Below are 22118 nucleotides of genomic sequence, written 5' to 3'. Positions count from 1 at the left end.
AATCACTGGGCTGGAAAAGACCTTTGAGATTATCAAGACAAACCATACCAGGTAACTGCTAAATCATATCCCTAAGCACTTCATCTGCCCATCTTTCAAACACCTCCAGGGATGGGGACTCAGCCACCTCCCTGGTGAAGAAATTTTTCCTAATGGCCAATCTGAACCTCTCCTGATGCATCTTGAGGCCATTCCTTCTCGTCCTATGAGCTGTCACTTGGGAGAAGAGACCAACACCCACCTCACTACAGCCTCCTTCCAGGCAGTTGTAGAAAGTGATAAGATCTCCCCTCAGCCTCCTCCGCTCAAGGCTAAACAACCCCAGTTCCCTCAGCCACTCCTTGTAAGACTTGTTCTCCAGCCTTCTGTGTACTGGTGGGACACGGAGCATCAACTCATTGATTTCAAAGAACATGTGTGTATATCTTGCTCGTGTTTTTGTGTGTTTGCATAACTGAATTCAATGGAGTGATGTAAAAAGTCTTCTAAAACCAGATTAGCAATGTTAAATAAAGCAATCAGATAAGCCACTCTCTCCTAACAAAAGATATGTTTATATGTCCAGAAACTCTATCTGTTCCCAACGGCTATATTTTCCTGGCATTACATTGTTATGTAAAGCCACAATCACTTCCTTGTTTACAAAATGTGTTGTATATTGCATGGAAATATTTCCAGTTAAAACCCCGTAGAGCTAAGTCAGCAAAACCAAACTGAATTGGGGCTTTCTCAAATGCAAAAAGGAAAATTCAGCCCACAAATTAAGTCTACTAAAGCTGGTTAACTATCATCTTGCTTTGCTCCATTTGATTTGAAATGGCTGTTGGTTTTCCCCTCAAATTAGCTGCCAAGCACTGATGTGTCAGTTTTCTATAACATACAGATGTTCAGGAAACTTTTGCTGATTGCATCACTTAGCAATTCCTTATTTCTTACTTATCAATTATTTATTATTTACCACTTTCTGAAATCCTTGAGGTTCAACAAGGCCAAGTGCAAGGTCCTACACCTGTGTCAGGGCAACCTGCAGTTTCAATACAGGATGATTGAGAGCAGCCCTTTGGAGAGGGACTCTGGGGTGCTGGTTGATGAGAAACTTGACATGAGCCACCAGTGGGCATCGCAGCCCAGAAAGCCAACCGTATCCTGGGATGCATCAAAAGAAGTGTGAGGGAAGTGACTCTGCCCCTCCATTCCTCTCTTGTGAGTCCTCATCTGGAGTATTTCGTCCAGTTCTGGAATCCTCAGCATAATAAGGATATAAAGATGTTGGAACAGGTGCAGAGCGGGGATAGAAAGATGATCAGAGGGCTGGAGCACCTCCCATATGAGAACAGGCTGAGAGAGTTGGGCTTGTTCAGCCTGGAGAAGAGAAGGCTCCTGGGAGACCTTAGAGAAGCCTTCCAGTAACTGAAGGGGCTACAAGAAAGCTGGGGAGGGATGGTAGTAGCTGGGGAGGGCTTGTAGTGATAGGACTAGGGGCAATGGGTATAAACTGGAGAGGGGCACATTTGCACTAGACATAAGGAGGAATTTCTTCACCATGAGAGTGGTGAGGCACTGGAACGGGTTGCCCAGGGAAGTTGTGGCTGCCCCATCCCTGGAGGTGTTGAAGTCCAGGTTGGATGGGGACTTGGGCAGCCTGATCTAGGGGGAAGTGTCCCTGCCCATCGCAGGGTGGTTGGAACTGGATGATCTTTAAGGTTCCTTCCAACCCAAACTATTCTATGATTCTATGATTCAGAAACCAGTGATTTTTCCATTTTGCTGTGCATTACAGTCACTATGCTGGAAAAATATATGAACCTCCACAAATGTTTAACACCTTGCATAGTTAGTCATGAGTCATTTAAGAACGATACATGGTAATGTTCTTCATTCCAGCAGATACTCAGTTGTACAGCACAGGCACAGTAACATCCTTGAATGATCCAATACCTGAACTAAAATCACAGTTCCATAAACAATTAAAAAGTCAGAAACACTGGCAAAGGGTAGGTCTTGGCACATACATATCCTGGTGGTTCACCCAACTGCCAGTAACAATTATTGTCTTCTGATGAAGGAGGACATTTTTCCATAAAAGAGTATTCATTCTGTAATCATAATCCCAAGGGAAAACAAACCCCAGACCAACCCAAAAGATACAATTAAAGTCAATGGGTCTCAAATAAATCTACTGAAGATTCAGGAGAGGAAGAGCATTTCACTACCAAAACTAAAAACTGACTCCAAGGACAGAATCAAAAACCCACCGCTGAGGGAAGATTACATAGGATTAAGGTGACCGGATGCCTTGACAGGCCCAAAAATATACATGTGCTACAGAAAGCTAAGGAGAACTGAACCTCCTTTCTAATTCTCCTACAAACTCTTTATGGGCAGTTTCCACCAGGTTGAATGCCAGATGGGAAACATTTATATATTTCTTTATATATACGTAAATGTGAGTGCATGTATAAAAACAGACTACGAGCCCGAAATAGAGACAGATCATCAGAAATTTCCCCTGGTTTGACAAATAAACATGGAAATAAAGGGGGAAAAAATGTTAGGATATGGTTGCATTTTATATTCATATATCTTTCCTATTCTTTCCAATGTGTGACATGCATATTTCTGTTACACAAAACAGAAAAACCAGTGTTATAATCCATGTCCAGGCCTTGGAACACAAGTACTGGCCACTGCTATGTATTATTATTCAGCCCTGATGGAAAGATCAAATACAAATGAGAGAATAAAATCATAGAATAGTTTGAGTTGGAATGGACCTTAAAGATCATCCAGTTCCAACCCCCCTGCCATGGGCAGGGACACCTCCCACCAGACCAGGCTGCTCAAGACCCCATCCAACCCGGCCTTGAACACCTCCAGGGATGGGGCAGCCACAGCTTCCCTGGGCAACCTGTTCCATGGCCTCACCACCCTCATCGTGATGAAATTCTTCCTCCTTATGTCCAGTCTAAATCTGCCCCTCTCCAGTTTATAACCATTGCCCCCCCATCCAATCACTACAAGCTTTTGTAAATGTCCCTCCTCAGCTTTCTTGTAGCCCCTTCAGGTACTGGAAGATCACTCTAAGGTCTCCCAGGAGCCTTCTCTCCTCCAGGCTGAAGAAGCCCAACTCTTTCAGCCTGTCCTTGTATGGGAGGTGCTCCAGCCCTCTGATCATATTTCTAGCCCTCTGACCATCTGTGATGATCACTAAAATCACACAACTAAAATCTCTTCCAACCTGGTTATTCTATGATTCTATGACCTTTCTAGCCCTCCTATGGACCCGTTCCAACAGCTCCATATCCTTCTTATGTTGAGGATTCCAGAACTGGACACAATACTCCAGATGAGGTCTCACAAGAGAGGAATAGAGGGGCAGAATCCCCTCCCTCTCCCTGATGGCTACGCTTCTTTTGATGCAGACGAGGATGTTACCTTATTATTCCTAGATCCATGGAAGTAGAAACAGTACTCAAAAACTTAACTCAGAAGCAAGCATCAAGTATGCAAAAGACCTACTTGTATTACAAGCAAAGTTCACAGAATCACAGGGTTGGAAGAGACCCACTGGATCATTGAGTCCAACCATTCCTATCAAACACTAAACCATGGCCCTCAGCACCTTGTCCACCCGTGCCTTAAACACCTCCAGGGAAGGTGACTCAACCACCGCCCTGGGCAGCCTCTGCCAGTGCCCAATGACCCTTTCTGTGAAGAATTTTTTCCTAATGTCCAGCCTAAACCTCCCCTGGCGGAGCTGGAGGCCATTCCCTCTTGTCCTGTCCCCTGTCACTTGGGAGAAGAGGCCAGCACCCTCCTCTCCACAACCTCCTTTCAGGTAGTTGTAGAGAGCAATGAGGTCTCCCCTCAGCCTCCTCTTCTCCAGGCTAAACACCCCCAGCTCTCTCAGCCGCTCCTCATAAGGCCTGTTCTCCAGCCCCTTCACCAGCTTCGTTGCTCTTCTCTGGGTTCGCTCCAGAGCCTCAACATACATCATTTCTGTTTCATTAAAAGAAACGATTTAGAGGTAAATGATTTTGAACGCAAAAAATAATTTCACATTAAGCCTATAATAGTTAGTAGGTTACAAGTCACATCTACCACTTCATTTTATTACAATTTAAACTACTGCAATATCCACAGTAAACCTTCCTGAAATATTTTTATATTTAAAAAACTAAAGAATCCATAGCACCACGATGCTATTATCAGAAAAAAACAAACCCCTTAAACTACCTGGCAATATTATCTCCTAGTCCTTTGATTCATTATAATAAACGATGAAAATAAAAATTAAATAATTCTGAACACAATAAGGAGAAAAACTAACTTGTATATAAGCTACAATTTAAATCAACTGAAAAAAACTTTAGATTATTTTGTCAAAAGCACTAATTCATGACTGAGCTGAAAAAAAAAATACATGCATGAGCAACCCCCTGAAACGCAGTGTTTATTTTCTTAATTGTCAAAGTTAGGGAAGATGTGCTCAGGGATATGGTTTAGTTGCAGACAGGTATGGTTGGACTCTGTCTCAAAGGTCTTTTCCAGTCTAGTGATTCTATGATTCTGAACCATAATAGAAATATGTTGGATCCAATATGGATTAAGAAACAGTCCTTGGCTCATGAAGATCAAAATCTGTCCACCATAAAGGCTACAAATCAGACAAATGCAGTAACTTACATCTTCTGTCACTGTTATTACGGTCAGTTACTATTCAAGGATTTCCTAATATATAGGGAATGCCATAGTCTGATAAGCAAAGATGAAAACAGGAGAAAAATTCAAATTTAGAGCCTGGATGAAGCACTATACAAATCTGATAAACTAACTTCATTTTGGTGACAAGCCTGGCAGCAGTTTAAAAATAAAAATATGATAATACTAGGCAACATTATATGTTTAATATGCCTACATAACACTGCAGTGTCCCTTCCCCTTTCATCTAGAAGACCCTAGGGAAGAATGCACTAGAAAACACCAAGCCCTCTCCTAAAATATGACCCAAGAGATGAGGGGGGCAGGGGAGAAAGAAAACCTTTTTTCATTCACATGCATTACAAGAGGTTGTTGGAACAATGCTCACCCCATATAATTCATGACAATTAATTACCAGGACCATGATGTTCTATCAGTACTTAATAACATCGGATACAATCAGGAATAGTGCTTGCTGTTGCTCCCAGCTGAGATCATGTTCTATACGTGTACACAGGAGCAAAGAAATTACTCAGTAAGGCTAAGCTAGAAATCAGACAGATCTGTTTTGCTAGAATTAAATCTCTTGGTGACTTCAAAAACAATTATAAATACACAAAAGACAAAACTAAAAGAGGCAGCATGACAAAAAATAACATTTCTGCCCTATCATATACCATTTTATTCATCATATTTAAAGCTAAACCTGTACAGGTTTGTACACATCGCATTGAAAGTACTGTTCACTAGCTTAAAAGATTAATAAAACATCAGAAACATCAAATTCATGGTCCCTTTTTCAGTTTTTCTGCAGTCAATACCAACAGATCAGCTGAAAGCTTTCGAGAGCTGGATAAACTGTAGGAATGGAACTGCAGCCGACAGTGTCCCCTGCTGGGCTGCCTGCAGAGATCTCACACGCCAAACTACATAGAAATGTGAAATTACAGCCATCGGTAAGGAATGAGGCGTTTAAACAGTAAAAACTACATATATAGTTAAAAAGACAGAGGTAAACATACATGACTGTTTAATACATGATGACATTTATACGGAGGAGAAGCATTACATTCTCATCTACCAGCATGGATGACTTTTTCCATGAACACGTGGACATTTTTCAGATTTTAAAGGCAAAATTGCCAGTTGTCTAAGAAAACTAGGAAAATTTAGTTACGTTAGGAAGAATAAATGTTGAGAAATGAATGTCAGATTAAAGTGAAGTTCATAACACCGAGATAGACACCACTACGACTTGTTTTGGAAGACATCTCACCTTCGATTGTGTTATTTCTCATAACCGTGGCAGAATATGTCACCTGTAAGCTTTCCCCCCAGAGTGCTGAGAAATAACGTGTCACTTATTCTTAATTCCATAGAGTGAAATACACCTGAGCAAAGCAAAGTTAAAAGTTCAAAGACTAAAGAAAGCACTCGGCTGAACTCAGTTTTGGATTGTGGACGTGCAGAAAGTTAAGAAAAATTAAATAAACAGCTTTTGGCTCTTTTCCACAGTAAGCTGTAAGCTGATTTACTAGAAGACAGCTAATAAACGTGATCAGCTTGCAATGAAACTGTACAAGCCATTAGTTCACATTTAAACAATAAATCCGATTGCAGTTTTGAGCACAAGAACATAACTTAAAATCCTATTTTATTCAAATTGAAAAACTATATTAAGTAGTTTAAATACATTCATTCTCAGTCAAAGTTTTACAGTAACTGACGATTTTCCATCACACACACAACCAAGTTATAAATCCCTGAAACATGGATTTATTATAGGAATACTGATAAAACCTTAACAGAGATACAAATGATACATCACATCGTGTCTTACGCCTCAACGGTAAGTACTTGACCACCTCGGAATGGTAGATGTGTCACTTCTACTGTTAGACTAATACCATCCTCTAGGACCAACTGGTTTAAACTGAATTCACAGCAGTTTGTAGTTACCTAAAAAAGATTATTATTTCTTTTTTTATTCACACCATAAGATATTCACCTTCTAACTGGTATTTCAAAACTTCTGGGAAGAGAATTTCCCCGTTATAACAGGGACTAAACATACTAAACAAGGAGAGCCCTTGTAGTGAATTTGAGAAAATCTCTTCAGAATCGGTGCCCCCATAGAGAATTAGGATACAGCAGTACTTCCCATGACATAAGTTGATTGATGCATGCTTATCTGTGCATCTTAGGACCTTAATGTAGCAGTAGATCTCGGAACTCTGGCATTTAATCTCATTCTGGCACTAACCTTCTGTGGAATAGGGCATTTTCCAAATGAAAGGCACTCTGTTATGAGTGAAATCAGAATTATCAGCAAATGGACAACTTGTAACATATTGATGAGAACTGCTGGAGCCTACATGAGCTCTAAACTTAAGTACTTCCCTTAAAAAAGGTGCAAAAATATTTAGAACAGCTGGAGTGCATGTGCTTGCATGCACACAGACACTAGTCATGTTACAAGAGTTCTTCCAAGTATCTCAGCTGTTGGTTGTTTCCTCTCCCTGACTCTCAACACTTTTTTTTTCCTGCTTAGGCAGAAGCAAGCTTCTAAAGTTCAACTGCACTATCAGGTCACTTGCAGAGCAGGCCATGGACCATCACTGAATTGCTTCCTGCAGTGCACAGCAAGGAGGCCTGCAGAGTGAGTTGAAGGAGTGGTCCTCTCTAGTACAACAAGAGCACAGGCACGCACGAATAGTTTGTCCACTCAATATTTCCCTTCACGCTTTCCCCCTACTCTTCCTCGTAAAAAAAATTCATCTGGGGAATAAAGCTTTCCTTAAGGATAGGAAAGCTCACACTTGCTAGTTTGAATAAGGGATGTGCAAAACAGAAGTCATTTCCCTGAGGCAAAGATCTTCAAGTCATGCCTAGTTTACTCGGTCTATTCTTCTTTCAAGCTGTTGAAATATTTGGCACAATGAGGCCTTGATCACTGACTGAATCTCATGGCATTATCACAGTCTACATAATACGTTTAACAATAAATGAAGTTACAAATGCTTCATTCTCTCACTCTGTTTTGGTTTCTCACATTTACTCATTAAAATCCCTTTCCTTTTCAATGTTGGCACTGGGCCTTCCTGGGCAGGAAGGCAAAGTGACAAACATCTACTGTATTTAAAGTCTGTCACAAATACTGAGCACCTAAAAGGGCAATCACAGTAGTTATTGGACTCAATGCATGGAGTAACATAGTAAAAAATTAATACCTTGTTAGATACAGGTCAGTGGTAGGTGATTTAATAGTCTCTTCTTGACTGACACTACGAAAAGCATACAGGGAGATAAAAAAAAAAAAAGCCATGTTGTGAACACTCCCAGTCTAAAACACGTAAGAAGCAAAGCTTGAAACCAAGTCTTTCCAGCTTCCCCTTTTAAAATATAAATTGCACTTTTAATACAAAGCAATTCCAAGTCTAAATCATAGCAAAAATTTGAAGCTGCCTTACTGTACACCAAGGAGCATTTGTGTTCACCACCTCAAGTATAGGCAATAGTTCTCAGCCATTCTGCACACAGAGCCATATGCTCTACACCTTCCTGCTTTAAAAAGGGCCTATCATTAAATGCTACGCCACTGGGTGGGTACCAAACAAAAAAGAAAGAGTTTAAGGCCTTTTCCTCCACAAGGAGCTGAAAATTGTGGCACAACCCATGACCAACCAACACTTAATACACAAATCAGCACACTCCTACCCAGGGCTGCAAGGAAAAAAAAAAAATAAAAAAAAATCAGTCATTCCTTCTAATGTTTGTCACACAAGACAACCATACCATCAGCAAGCAACAGTGCCAGTTAAGCATTTTAAGGTCTTCAAAAATTCACAGCAAAGGGCACTTTTGAGAAAGATAATTGTAAAGACTTGGTTTTAAAAATAGACACCACACTCACATTCAAGGGACATTCTTCACTTTTAGGCCTTTGTCACAAATCTGAATCTTTATTGTTCTGAAATAAATGCTATCAACATAAGACTCAAAACAAGAACTCCAACTTTCAGCCTCAGAAGAGGTGTGGTTCAATGCCCATATCACGTGTAACAAGAAAATCTCCTTAAAAAAAGGAAGAACATTACTGTAAAGTCTTTCTTAAAAATGAAAATGCAATCCTTTGTTTTTCTCATTAGCTTGTGTACAGGCAGGCACGAAAAAACCTTGCATTTTCTTTTGAATTCTTGCTATGACGCTTGACGCACTTTTTGCCATTCAACAAATTCATCCAGAAGTACAGGCCCTGCAAATGGATGAAACTTGGAGTTACATTGGCCAATCTCTTTCAAACATCTCAAAGCATGAAGGCTAAAACATGTGGTCTAAGTAGCATCCATGTCAATCTTATGGTCAAATAGTAAGATACAAAGATGACTATAATCATTTCACTCAACAGTGGAAGAAAGCACACGAATAACAGTACACAGGACTATGGATAAAACTGTTCTTGACATCTGACAGGCCCGCTAAACAAATAGAAAACAAAAATAAGGCTCTCGGCACAAGTAATTATTTTATACTAGACGTAATTAGAACACAGACCAAACTAGGATGCTTAAAGCAATTCAGTCATAGTATGCATGACGTTCAGCCCTAAGCAGTGAGGCTACTTTATTATATAGTAGAACAAAATGAGAGTTTGCTGCTTATAATTCTGCTTACAAGTCTATAGCCCTGTGTAGCAAGCAGCTTTACTAGATCCTCAATTGAATCTAAGGTGGCTCAAGTACACCATCATAACCCAGACACACTACTATAATTAATACTGCAGTTTGAATAGATGATTATCAGGACAGTTTTTCTATGCTTTGTTGGAGAAGAAGTATTTACCTTACAGTATTGTTTCCATTATGAAAATCTGTTTCATGCATCTTGAAAATACTGAGATAATACCAGAATAAGCAAAATATTATGGATACTCACAAGCGCCATCTTCATCATAGTTGCTAAGATCTGCATGGACAGTTCTGCTGAACTCTAGCACGTTGTACCACTGATCCTTGTTCATAACTCTATACTTCGATTGCTGGGGAAAAGAATTTCAGAACATGAACATTTTAAGTGACATTTAGCAATGCTGCATCTCATTTCTTTCATTTTTATCTTCAATCAGTCCCTAACAAACAGTTTAAGGGGTAACAATGGCTACTATTTCCTTGGTTTTCCATTTTTTAAAAGTGCTGCATACGTTAGTTCTGAAACCACATAAAATGGTTTCTTGAAAGATGAGAGCAAAATCAAAACAGCAGCAAATCAAGAACTCTTAAGCTTCAAAACCTGGTAAATTTTAACCTTGCCCCAAAGTGGGACATATCTAGCTCTGATCTATTTCAAGAATGAACCACGACAAAAATCCTTTCTCCAGGGATTATGTAAGGACATCTACTTTGCAACATTAGTAGTGATTTGAAGCCAGGGAGTTGTCTCAAGCCTAGCACGCTCCACAGCCTACACAAGTCCATATTACTAAGCCACTCACAGATGAGCTGACCAAAATCTTCAGAGACAGACAGACCTCAAAGTACCTACTGTACTGTATCTACACAAAGAAAACCTGAAATTCATCACAGATGCAGCTGAAGAGACTGATGGGTCATTACTGAATTTAAAATTTACCTTTATAATCTAATTAAGATAGAGTTTTAGTGGTGTTTGATAAGGGGGGGGGGCACAAGGAAGTAGAAAAGATCTGTGATGCATACAAGAACATCACTGTCATGAACACATCAAGCACGGGGAGAGGAGCAATACATACACGTTCTTGAGCAGAACAACCCAAACCCTGAAATCTTTTCATAAAACAGCCCAAATACCATGCCATCATTCAGAAAGTCAAGGAAACTTGTACCTCCAGGTATTGATAAAATACTGAAAACAGCGGCCAAGTTCTTCCAAGCAGAAGACCTAACATGGATTTTGCAGTATCAATATCAAGACTTCGCTGGTCTTTATCCTAAGGTTGAATAAAGAAAGCACAAAACCCACTCAGGTATAAGCTCACTGAATAATTAAAGCAAGAACTTCTCTAACATTCCAGTAGTCTTACCCTTGCAAAATCAAAGGCATATCTGTAGATATTCTTAAAGGATGAAATGTCATTCAATTGTGACCGTAAGAAGTCAAATTTACTTTGTAATTTTTCTGTACAGTCACACCTTAAAATAAAGAAAAACAAATGATGTTAGAAGTTCAAAACACCACATTTGGATAATGAAAAGAAAAAAAGCCAGCAAGCATAAAAAGTTAAAATCCCCAAAATGCAATAATCAGAGGTACAGGACTTAGAGTATACTAAACACGCTAAATACTTGCAGCTTACTGAAAAGATGGAAGCCTGGCTTCTAAGTAAGTTTGTTAAAAATGCATCAGCAACATAACAAAAATGTCCTGCTCTCCTTCTCAAATAGTAGACTTTATGCCATTGTCTATAATTTATATTCATACCCAGCACTATCTTATCTTTCAATCACCATGAAAGTGTGGAGGAAGCAGTATTCGCTGTGCATTAAGGTGGTAAAATCTAGGTATAAATAAGCGCTTTCTGTCATATTTCCCTGGAAAAAACCAAACGCTAGACATACACTTCAAGGCTACCTATTTACAAGGAACAGGATTGAGCAGGCACTCTGTAAAGCACACTAGTCTGCCTGCATTTTACAACTGATAAACACAAGCTCTGTTAAGCCTATCCCTTTGATTAGTCAGTAGCTACTCAACTGAAAACTCACAGGCTGTATGAGAGCGTACAGGTCTGACAGGTGACAGGATAACTCTTTGGCAAAAATAACCCTTTGGCAGAGAAGATGATCTCCATATATTTAACTCAGCAGGGACTTTTGTTTCCAAATAGAAAATGGGTTCAATTCACCAACGCTGGCAGAGGAAAATGCCATTTACTCATGCTAATCCTCCATGGAAGACCCCCTTAAAGGAATAGTTGTGCTATCACAATTTATTCTTACGAATTAATAGCTGCTGTGATTAAAAAAAAATTAAAACAATTCCACTTGGCCATATCCTGCATGGCAGAAGCAACACTTTAGATATGCAGATGTACATGAATAATTCCTTTGGTTATGCGTCCCCATTCTGGCCACCTGCCTCTCAGAGAATACATCTGCATCTTTAAGGGCCCCTCATGGACTTGTGACAGCAGCCCATAGCAAGGTCCCTTTGGGACAACCACAGCAGGTTGCTGTGGGGCTGTGTTTTGATGCTGTACTTTGCCCACAAGCAATACTTTCTGTTCCTCAGGTCTCCTGGCCTGCCTGTGCAAATCTGTCTGCCTGCTCATCTCAGGCTGCCACAACATTCCAGCTCATGGAGCCTTCATACTGAAGTAGTATTGTTCTCTACATTTAAGGACAGATCTACCTATCTAAGAACTAAACAAACGCTCACGTTGTCAGTCCACTACTGACATAAATGAACTACTTGAAGTGGATTTATCATATACTCTGTCAAATATAATTGGATCGAGATTATTTATCTTACCAGGGATAAACACAAATTTCAGTACATTTAAGTTTTGCCACACTTCTCTTTCATAATGATACAGCTGCCTGTGTGGCTGCACCATAAATTAGATGGCTGAGGTAACCCACACTTAGAAAAATCATAGAATGGTTTGGGTTGGAAGGGACCTTAAAAATCATACAGAGCCTTCTCTCCTCCAGGCTGAACAACCCCAACTCTCTCAGTCTGCCTTCGTCTTGGAGGTGCTCCAGCCCTGGGATCATCTTTCTAGCCTTCCTCGGGATGTGTTCCAATAATGCCACATCCTTCTTATACTGAAGATTCCAGAAATGGACACAAGACTCCCGATGAGGTCTCACAAGAGAGGGATAGAGGAGCAGAATCCCCTCCCTCGCCCTGCTGGCCACGCTTCTTTCGATGCAGCCCAGGAATCGGTTGGCCTCCCAGGCTGCAAGCGCACATTGCCGGCTCATGTCAAGGTTTTCATCAGCCAGCACCCCCAAATAACGTTAGGCTACCATTAAAACTAACCCAAATAAGTTGTTTTTACTAAGCCTTCTGCAAACAGAAATACATTAAAACCCTGACTTTCCTGTCTCTCCCTCCCTCCTTCTCTCTCCCTCTCATGTGCCTTCTCTTGTGCCTAGAAACTTGAGTTCACAACCTTGTGTTTCCCTCAGGTGGAATCCAATTTGGGTCTTTCCCCTCTACCTGGCCACTCATTTTCAAATGCTCAATTTTAATGTAAAATTTAGCTCAAATTCCTTCAAATAGCCTTCGTGAAGTACACAGACAATACCGCTGCTTACGACTCTCTTCCTTACATGCAAAATTCTTTGAATTTACCTCGTTCAAAGAATGACTTCAGTGGGGTTTAATAAAATCATGAATCAACCTTTTCCCTTCATCTTTATTTTCTATCCAGATTTTGTTTTCCTTTGTAGGTCTGTAAAGGTCTGGACAAATATGCAAATATGCTTTGCTTTTAACTCAGAAACTTATAGTTAAATGCTCAACTCTAAGCTATTCTCTCTCCAACGGCTTTAAAGCAAACGTAGCTCAACAGTCATTTCCTGAGGGCTACTTACTCATCCTAATGAGGTGTTTAATGAAAATTCAACTGAAATAAATTGCCTAGAAGTATTTGTTTCTCTCTGCTGATGACACCCAGCTTTCACACACACACAGGGCAGAATTCACCCTACCAACATGATACACGAACAACTTCACTTTTGCAGCTTTAGTTGTTTATATCTCATAAGCTGCTACTTGGTGTTTGAGCCACCTAAATTTTGACAGTGTATACCTTATCTCATGGTTATTTCTCTCCTCCTTTCTAAAGGACAAACTTCATCACCGCATCATGAAACCACACACAAGAAGGTCACTTCAAGATTCAGGCACCCAAACATTGGCATCTGTACATTAAGTTTAGGAGTCCAAGCTTTAGCTGTTGCAATTCATAGGGGTCTAACCAACCAACCCCTAAAAGCAATTCAGGTGGACAGTTATTAGGTCTTAGGACAAAATGAATACCTGCCTGGGCTCTTCTACATTGACTAGGTCATAAAGACTGCAGTAAGAGTCTAAGAAATCCAGCTCTTGTACAAACCCCACACATTTAGGTGTCTTACTGTAGAGCTGAATTCCACCCAACCCTGTTCATGCAATTACCTCATGCAACATTTCACACATTTTGAAATAAGGATTCTACAATTTAACTCTGACTTTGAATATGCTCTAGCTTTTAATGTATTTTAATTCCATTTCTTCATGCAAAAATAAGAAAGAACGCTGTGCAAGGACGTAATAATACTCTATTCCTTTAAAGGCATACCATCCTTCTTCAAACCTTTCAAGAAAAACTATTCCGTTCCACATAAAATCCCATAATATGATCTTCCCTGTCCGGCAAATGCAAAACAGCACAAGTCTACAGATTTATATTATTTTTTTAAGCCAACGAATCTTGAATTCCATTTTATGAGTGTCGCTGCTTCATCCAGCTGCTTAGTCTACAGCAGATTCCTAATCACAGCAGATTATTAGCTAAACTAAGTCTGGCTCCAAAGAGGGGCCTGTTCTCATACATCTTCGTGCTTGCACTCTGCTAGACTGGCTAACTCTTGAGAGCTTCCATTTGGGCATAAAAATGTAGTGCTTCAGAAGTGACCAAATTACACGCATTTACCACATCTAAAAATCTATGTGCCCAGAATTTAACCTCCATTGTCCTGAATTTCAGGCAACTTAATTATTCCAGCTTTTATTAAATTACTGACAGTCACAAAACAATCAAGGTGCCTATCAGAAGCCTGATCGCAAATTAAGTAAGATTCGCACAAGAGTGTCAGGCCATAGTCACTCACTCCATAGCCTCAAATAACCAAAGGGTATCTGCCTAATACAATTTCCCAAACCACTTCACTACCGATAGGGCAACTGTGCCAACTCCAAGGGTCGGATCAGCTCCTCTTTCCCATTATGCTGCAGTTGCAACAGTAGTTCCCTGACATTTTCAGTATCGAATGCAGTGTCATAACAAGTCACCCTTAAAATATTCATGTGCTATAAACAGTTTCATGAGGAACAAACAAAAAGTGACAACTAAACTAAGCCCCAGAAAAAGCTGATTAGTTTAATGAAAGAAACAGTCTCTTTAGGAATTATGTCACGAAAAATTCTTACAAATAGAGAAAGTTAGTTTATTTATAAATTGAAAAGAAGTTATTTAACCTAAACATTAAGCATGGGTTCTGACCTGCATCTAATAAATAACACTAACAATGAAAATTATTATCAATGCAGTCCTCAACTATAAAGCTTAGAAACCAGTAAAAACCTGTCAGAATACCACAGCTTATAGTATCTCCAGATCTACTTATTTGCATCTGCCAACTAGAATGATATTTTAACATATTTTTTGTAAGAAAAAGCAGCCACCAATACCTGGCTTACTAGGATTAAACAAAACTTTGAGTGAACTTATCAGATTCACAGCTTGATGAACAACAGTTGTTGACAGAGACCAGACCTAAAAGCAAGAGTTTCTTTATCTTATAGCCAACACACAAGAAATTGAGGGCAAGAATAATTAAGCTACTGGTACAAACACAAAATTAGAACATTGTGTTATACACGTAAAAACACTTACTGTAATGAGGTCATTCCTTTTAACCATTCTTCCTTGGTAAAAAATCCCATACTTTCAGCCTCTAGTTTCCAGGCTAAAACTAACATAATAATCTGGGTGGGGGAAACAAGGGGAGAAAAAGGAGTCAGTATGTAAGAAAAGGCCTATTTCTATATGCCTGAGAATTCTAAGCATTCAAGCATTCCAATAATTGTTGTACAAGCTTGCACTCTGTATTTGTTACCTTTTAATAATTCACCTTTATGCAATCTTTCCCTTAATTCAGTTTTGGAAAATTAAGTATTAGCATAATTAAACAAACAAAAACCTCACTCACCAGCCACGCAAAATTTATATATTCTGCTGAAATATCTTAGAATAGCTCCTAAAAGCAGGAAAACTAACAACTCCTTGCTTACAGAAGTTAAAATTTTACATAGAACTTAATCTCATTCAACACCCCCTTTTAAAACGTTATTAGTGTAGTGTACACAACTTACATTTTCAGGCTCAACACCGATGTCTTCACAGAACTTTTCCATTCCTTCAGGCCCTACAACTTCATCAGGGCCTTTAAAACCAGAAAGAAAACAGACTGAAATCTACATAACATTCACTGGTCACAAGGGTTAGACAACAATAATTAGACTACATCGTATACAAGATCTCCTTAAAAACACTGAATTACACTATTAAGTAGCTTTTATGTTGGAACCATTCTATCAACTGCAATGTTGAGACGCGTATTACATATGAAATAACACTGCAAACTAAAAGTGAAACTGAACTAGAACCTTCATGTTGTGCACTGCCTCCCCAGAGCTGCCGACAAACTATTTTAGTTTGCGTATGTGAGTTCTCAAAAGACTCCACTGAGTTTCCCACTGACATACCTCAACTCCAATAACTGTGGTAGCCAACTGCTTTTATGAGCACATTGGTACTGATCTGTGCTGAAGTTATTCTATAAGTGATGCTCTTCAAGGAGTTATTTTATCAACAATAAAAAAAATGATTCTGCCTGAGCTAGTATTACAGATATTAATCCTTCAACGGTGTCAATATGGAAGGTTTGAGCTAAGACAGAAGAGGACGAATCTTCAAATGACATAAGGTTAGTTTTATGATGCCAGTAGTATGAGGAGAGAGAGAACAATAAATCAGAAAAATGCTAAGCATATTAGCCACGCACAAAGCAGAAAAAGGTTTATGAGTGCAATGAAAATAACTTGATTAGGACCGCAACAGCTAGCATTATGCTGTCACTTTTCAATTTTAATACAAAGAAAGCCTCTAAAAAGCAGCAAAATAGCAGACAAAAGGGGTAGAGTTAGATTAGATGTAAGGAAGAAATCCTTCACCATGAGGCACAGGTTGCCCAACACAGCTACAGATGCCCCCTCCCTAGAAGTGGTCGAGGCTTGGCTGGATGGGCTTTAAGCAACCTGACCTAGTGGAAGGTGTCCGTGCCTATGGCAGGGGCACAGAACGGGATGGTCTGTGAGGTCCCTTCGAACCCAAAGCAATCTATGATACTCTATTTAAAGAGCACAGACACTGAAACTCTACAACATTGTTTCTCTCATTTCAGTTATTTCTGCTAAGCCTGTTCCAAAGATTACTCCTATTGGGCAATCAAAACACTACTAGGCCTACTGACGTGCTATTTTGATGTGTCTTGGACTATTATGTTAAGATTGGTTTAGTGAGTATGAACCAATGTAAAAGGCAAAGGCCACGTCTTCCAAAATAACACACCATTTCAGAACCTGGTGGCAAATTTTGCTCTTTATACACAGACAGAATGTCCTTTCTTCCCCTCCCTTGATGATACCTGTCTCCACTTCATCCGTATCCGCTGTTCTTATTGTAAGGAGAACTATTTTTAGGAGTTTGGATAACGCACTTTGAATAATTACCCACTGTGAGATAAGAAAGTAGTTAACACAAACTATTTTCCAGTAGAAGTAGCCATTCTCACTAAAATGTAATCATGTGTCTTAGCACATGCATTTAAGATCATGAACCCCTACTTCTCGAAAAACATTGGAAAGGACGCTTTGCCTTGGTAAACAAGGCAAAACAGTGTCATCTGGTTTTGAGAAGCTCTTACATAAGATCACAGAATTATAGAATCGCTAAGTTGGAAAAGACCTTGGAGATTGAGTCCAACTGTACCTGTCCACTACTAAATCATATCTCTAAGCGCTTAATCTACACATACTTTAAATACTCCAGGGATGGAGACTCAGCCACCTCCCTGGGCAGCCTCTGCTGGTGCCAGAGAACCCTTTCAGTGAAGAATTTTTTCCTGATGCCTAATCTGAACCTCCCCTTGTGCAAGTTGTGTTTAATGTGTTAAAAATGTGAAAGTTTAAGTTATGAACAGGAACACAAGGGTTCACAGGTAATGACAAGTATAAGCATGAATCAGTGGTTTTAGCCCAAAAATCATAGGTACAATTCATATGTGTGTGTGTAATTTTCTCTTTTAATGTAAACATTTAATCTCCTATGGTATATAATTTCGCTGGTATTCTATTTCATGCTAGAAACCAATAATCAAAATATGCATGTTAACTAACAAATTATAACCTCCTATATTCAGTTCTTTACTCAACAACCAAAACAAAATTTACCTGCCTTAAAGTTGAAACCATGTGTGGGTACATTTATCAAAACAAATAATTAACTGAGAATTACTGTTTTCCTCAGAAAACACTCTACTCCAAAAGAATAAGCCTCAAATCTAAATTAGAAAGGAGATTACTAGAAGCAGGTATAGGTCATTACTGTGGAAAGACTGCAAGGAAAATATCTGTTCTGATATACTCAAAACCGTTGCTGACAGAAATCATCAGCTCATTTCATACTGAGAACTGGATATCAATGAGTTTATAATCACCGACTAGTAATGATGAACTTTAAGAAGCGACTAAAGAAGGAAAGATATCTGTAACAGTTTACAAATTCTGAATTTCTGACCCTATATATGGCAAAATAAATGGTAGTAATAGTCCCATAAATTCCACAAAATACACTGCATATTCACTGAAAAACTATCACTTGGATAGCAATTCTGATTTATTTGAAAGAAGCTACTTCTAACCCTTCTGAATGAAACATTTGTTATTTAGAATATCAAAAGTATTGGGACAGTTTCTCAGATAGAAAATACAGTATAAGCATCTATTATTTTATTTTGTACATTAGAAAATCAAGAGGCTTAAGTCATGAACCATTTAATTATCCTTTCCATTTGATCATAAACTAGATCCAGTTAGCTAAATAAACTTTTATCTCTCAATATCCTGACTTCTACTGGTCCTCTTCAAATCAAGAGGTAGAATCATTCAGTATATCCTGGTTCAACACCGTACTGCACAACATCTTTCATTTTAAAAAATGCCATGGTAAATTATAATGCATGGAGTAAAGAAGAAAAATTCATAAAAAACAAGTACTGAAAAGGTAGCAGTAAAAGTTATACTAATTCAAGTGAGTGTTATAAGGAAGCGAATATGGACACATTTTTTTATATCTCTATCAGCATAAGCTAGCCAAAACGCAAATAATAGTTCATGTATTTGTTTACTTTAAACAAAACCATACAGTTTTAAATATGAATCTATTCCATATTACCTGCATATTCATAAAACCAAGCCAGGCACTTTTTGCTTGAAAAATGTTCCTCTCCGCTCATTACTTTACTGGAGGCTTGTGATCTGCAACAGCTTAGAGAAACAAGGATGACAAATGTTATTTTATTCTCAGCACCAGGAAATCATTTAAAATTAACTTACAAATTACTTATTTTAGCTCAAACTATGTAAGCTGTTTCATGAAGTTGACGTGTATAAACAACGAAGCTGAATTTGTTAAAGGGCAACTGTCTGTCATCCATTTTAATGCTTGTTGGAACCTAAAAGTACCTTGAAATATAACCTTTTCACAGCCCAATTTATTGCAGCTATTACTTTCTCTGAAATGCAAAAGTACTTTTATCTTGTAGCTATTAAACAAAAAAACCCACATGCAGATGGTCAAAATATCACTATTCAGTAATTCAAATGCCTTATTATCTACTTTTACTTATACATAAAGGTCTCTAATAAGCAGCATGATCTTCAAGAGTGCTGAATATGCACAGATCCCATTTAGGTCAACAGGAGCTGCCGAGTTTGACATATTTAAAAGTCAGGCTATTTATAGTTAAGCATCCAAATCTGGGAAGAAAACTTGGTCAATTTATCTACATTTAACACACAACTAAATATCTGTAAATTCTACTAAACATCTGTAAATTCTACAGATATTTAGTACACATACCAGAGCAATCTGTGGTAATACTAAAACTGAAAATCTGTGTTACAAAGCAGGAGAATTCAGCCTGTCCAATTTAGAAAGATCACGTATGAGAACACACAAGCGCTCGCTCCGAATACACTCTGAGGCAGAGCCATGAGGTAAGAACATTACATAAAGCATTATGCAGACACAGGAACGGGTTATGGCTAATTAACTGGCTACGAATAAATTCAGACTGAAACCAGAAGACGGTTATTGACCACAGAAAGTAAGCTCTGCAATAGTATCCAAAATGAACAGTAACAACAAATAGTCATCCCACTTGGAGCCTTGAGCAGCCTAGTCTAGTGAGAGGCATCCCTGACCATGCCAGGGGGGTTGGAACTGAACGATCTTTACGGTCCCTTCCAACAAAAACCATTCTATAATTCTATGAGCAAAAGAAAAAAGCCTGATTACTTCTAAGTTCAAGCTTGGTCAACCTATGAGAAAGGCTGCATGCCACACGTTCTTGCAACAGCCATTCCCGTAGCATTGATTTTGTAAGTTCTTTGTATTCTTACGTGCTCAGGATGTTGTCATAACTACAAGGTGTAACAGATGAAGAAGGCATACAGTTACTTTACAAAAGCCATTCTAAATGCTCCTGCTACACCACAAGAAAGATTTATCATTCTCCTGGTGCAATTTTTGGGCATCATAGCATAAGGTTTTTTATGGCAATATATGAATATGATGCTTCAGACTCTGTATTAACTGAGAAAAATCTGTCCTGATTTTGTTTTCGAGCGTGCCGACCTCTCGACCATCACACTGGAAAAAAGAGAAATGGTTTAGCATACACACTGCTTATTGGCAGCCTGAAAAGGAGAGGGAAGACGGCCTGAAAAAAAGGGGGGCAAAGAGGGTGGGCAACCTGAAAAAAGGGGGCAGCAGCTTGAAAATGGAGGGGGGCGGGTGTGAAGGGGAGAGAAGCCTGAAAAAGGGGGAGGGAAGGAGGCAGGACAGCCTGAAAAATAGTATAGGGGGGATGGGCAGCCTGAAAAAATAGGGGGGTGGGGGGAGGTCAGCCTCAAAACTAGGGGGGTGGGGGGACGTCAGCCTCAAAACTAGGGGGGTGGGGGGACGTCAGCCCCAAAACCAGGGGGTGGGGGGACGTCAGCCCCAAAACCAGGGGGGTGGGGGGACGTCAGCCCCAAAACCAGGGGGGTGGGGGGACGTCAGCCCCAAAACCAGGGGGGTGCGGGGAGGTCAGCCTCAAAAATAGGGGAGGGGGGAGGTCAGCCTCAAAAATGGGGGGGGGGGAGGTCAGCCTCAAAAATAAGGGGGGGGGGAGGTCAGCCTCAAAAACAGGGTGGGAGGAGGCAGCCTCAAAACTAGGGAGGGGGTGGGGGGAGGCAGCCTCAAAACTAGGGAGGGGGTGGGGGGAGGCAGCCTCAAAACTAGGGGGGCGGGGGGAGGCAGCCTCAAAAAAGGAGGTGGGGAGGACGACCAGGAAAAGAGGGGAAGGCAACCTGAAAGGAGAAGATCCCCCTGGAAAGGCCCGCCCTGCAGCCAGCCGGTACCTGCTAAGTTTACATCTCTTGAGGCCGGTGTCGTCCGCCGCCGCTGCAGGCGCCGGCCCCGAGGATTTCCTCTTCTTCTTCACCGGCATCGTCCCTGCCCCGGGGCGGGGGCCGCAGCCCAACCCCTCCTCCCCCCCCACCCCGAGCCTGGCGCTGAGGGGATGAGAGGAGCCCCGGCTGGCCCTGCTCCCCCCACCCCTCCCTCCCTCCCGCGCCCGGGGCGGTAGCGGCTGCTCAGGGAACGGCGAGCGACCCGGACAGAGACGCGGAGGAGCAGGAAGTGACAGCGGCGCCGGGGCGGGGCCTCGGGGACGGAGCGGGGGCGAGGGCCTCGGCGGCGTGAGGCGAAGCGAAGCCCCGCCCCCCCGCTTCCGGCCCGCCCACCCTCTTCAGCAGCGCAGCGGCGCTTAAGCCCCGCCCACTCGCCCGTCTAAAGCCATCAACGCAAGCCACGCCCACCCGCATTAAGCCCCGCCCACCACCCCTCTTAAGCCACGCCCACCCCTCTTAAACCACGTTAAACCCCCGCCCACTCTCCAGCGTCGGCCCCGCCTCTTCAAACCCCGCCCACTCGCCGCTTAAGCCACGCCCACCAGCCTCTTAGCCAATCTCCCTGCTAAGCTCCGCCCACTAACTCCTTAAGCCCCGCCCACCCTCTTATTCAGCCCCACGCTCCCTCCTTAAGCCCCGCCCACCCTCTCTCCTCAGCCCCGCCCCATCAGTTTATCCGCAGTTGATCCAGTTAAGCCCCGCCCACTCGCTGCTTAAGCCACGCCCACCAGCCACTTCAGCCCTGCTCTCCCTGCTTGAGCCCCGCCCACTAGCTCCTTAAGCCCCGCCCACCCTCTTATTCAGCCCCACGCTCCCCGCTTAAGCCCCGCCCACCCTCCCTCCTCAGCCCCGCCCCATCCGTTTAGTCGCAG

The 22118-nt window shown here is 41.0% G+C and overlaps 1 protein-coding gene across 1 annotated transcript; it reads right to left on the bottom strand.

The window, feature by feature from the left end:
- Window positions 1-8634: 8634 nt before the first annotated feature.
- Window positions 8635-21346, bottom strand: DCUN1D5 (defective in cullin neddylation 1 domain containing 5). Its single transcript, XM_069883548.1, has 8 exons — window positions 21196-21346; window positions 18965-19056; window positions 15823-15893; window positions 15344-15435; window positions 10760-10868; window positions 10562-10666; window positions 9637-9739; window positions 8635-8956 (listed from the first exon to the last, which is right to left on the bottom strand). Exons 1-8 carry the CDS (start codon window positions 21282-21284, stop codon window positions 8901-8903), a joined length of 717 nt encoding a protein of 238 aa, XP_069739649.1. The 5' UTR covers window positions 21285-21346; the 3' UTR covers window positions 8635-8900.
- Window positions 21347-22118: the final 772 nt, after the last annotated feature.

This window comes from Phaenicophaeus curvirostris, chromosome 1, assembly GCF_032191515.1.
Source record: "Phaenicophaeus curvirostris isolate KB17595 chromosome 1, BPBGC_Pcur_1.0, whole genome shotgun sequence".
NCBI lineage: Eukaryota > Metazoa > Chordata > Aves > Cuculiformes > Cuculidae > Phaenicophaeus > Phaenicophaeus curvirostris.
The sequence above is the reverse complement of the archived record's forward strand: the minus strand, read 5'-3'. Positions and strand labels throughout refer to the sequence as shown.

What these genes read in the sequence shown, in the direction of transcription:
- DCUN1D5 (XM_069883548.1), bottom strand. Translation starts at nt 21,284, where the DNA reads ATGCCGGTGAAGAAGAAGAGGAAATCCTCGGGGCCGGCGCCTGCAGCG. An exon ending in TTGGTTTTATGAATATGCAG is followed by an intron (nt 15,894 to 18,964) that starts GTAATATGGAAT and finishes CTGGTTTTAAAG; the next exon opens with GCCCTGATGAAGTTGTAGGG. An exon ending in CTATGATGAAGATGGCGCTT is followed by an intron (nt 8,957 to 9,636) that starts GTGAGTATCCAT and finishes ATCCATTTGCAG; the next exon opens with GGCCTGTACTTCTGGATGAA.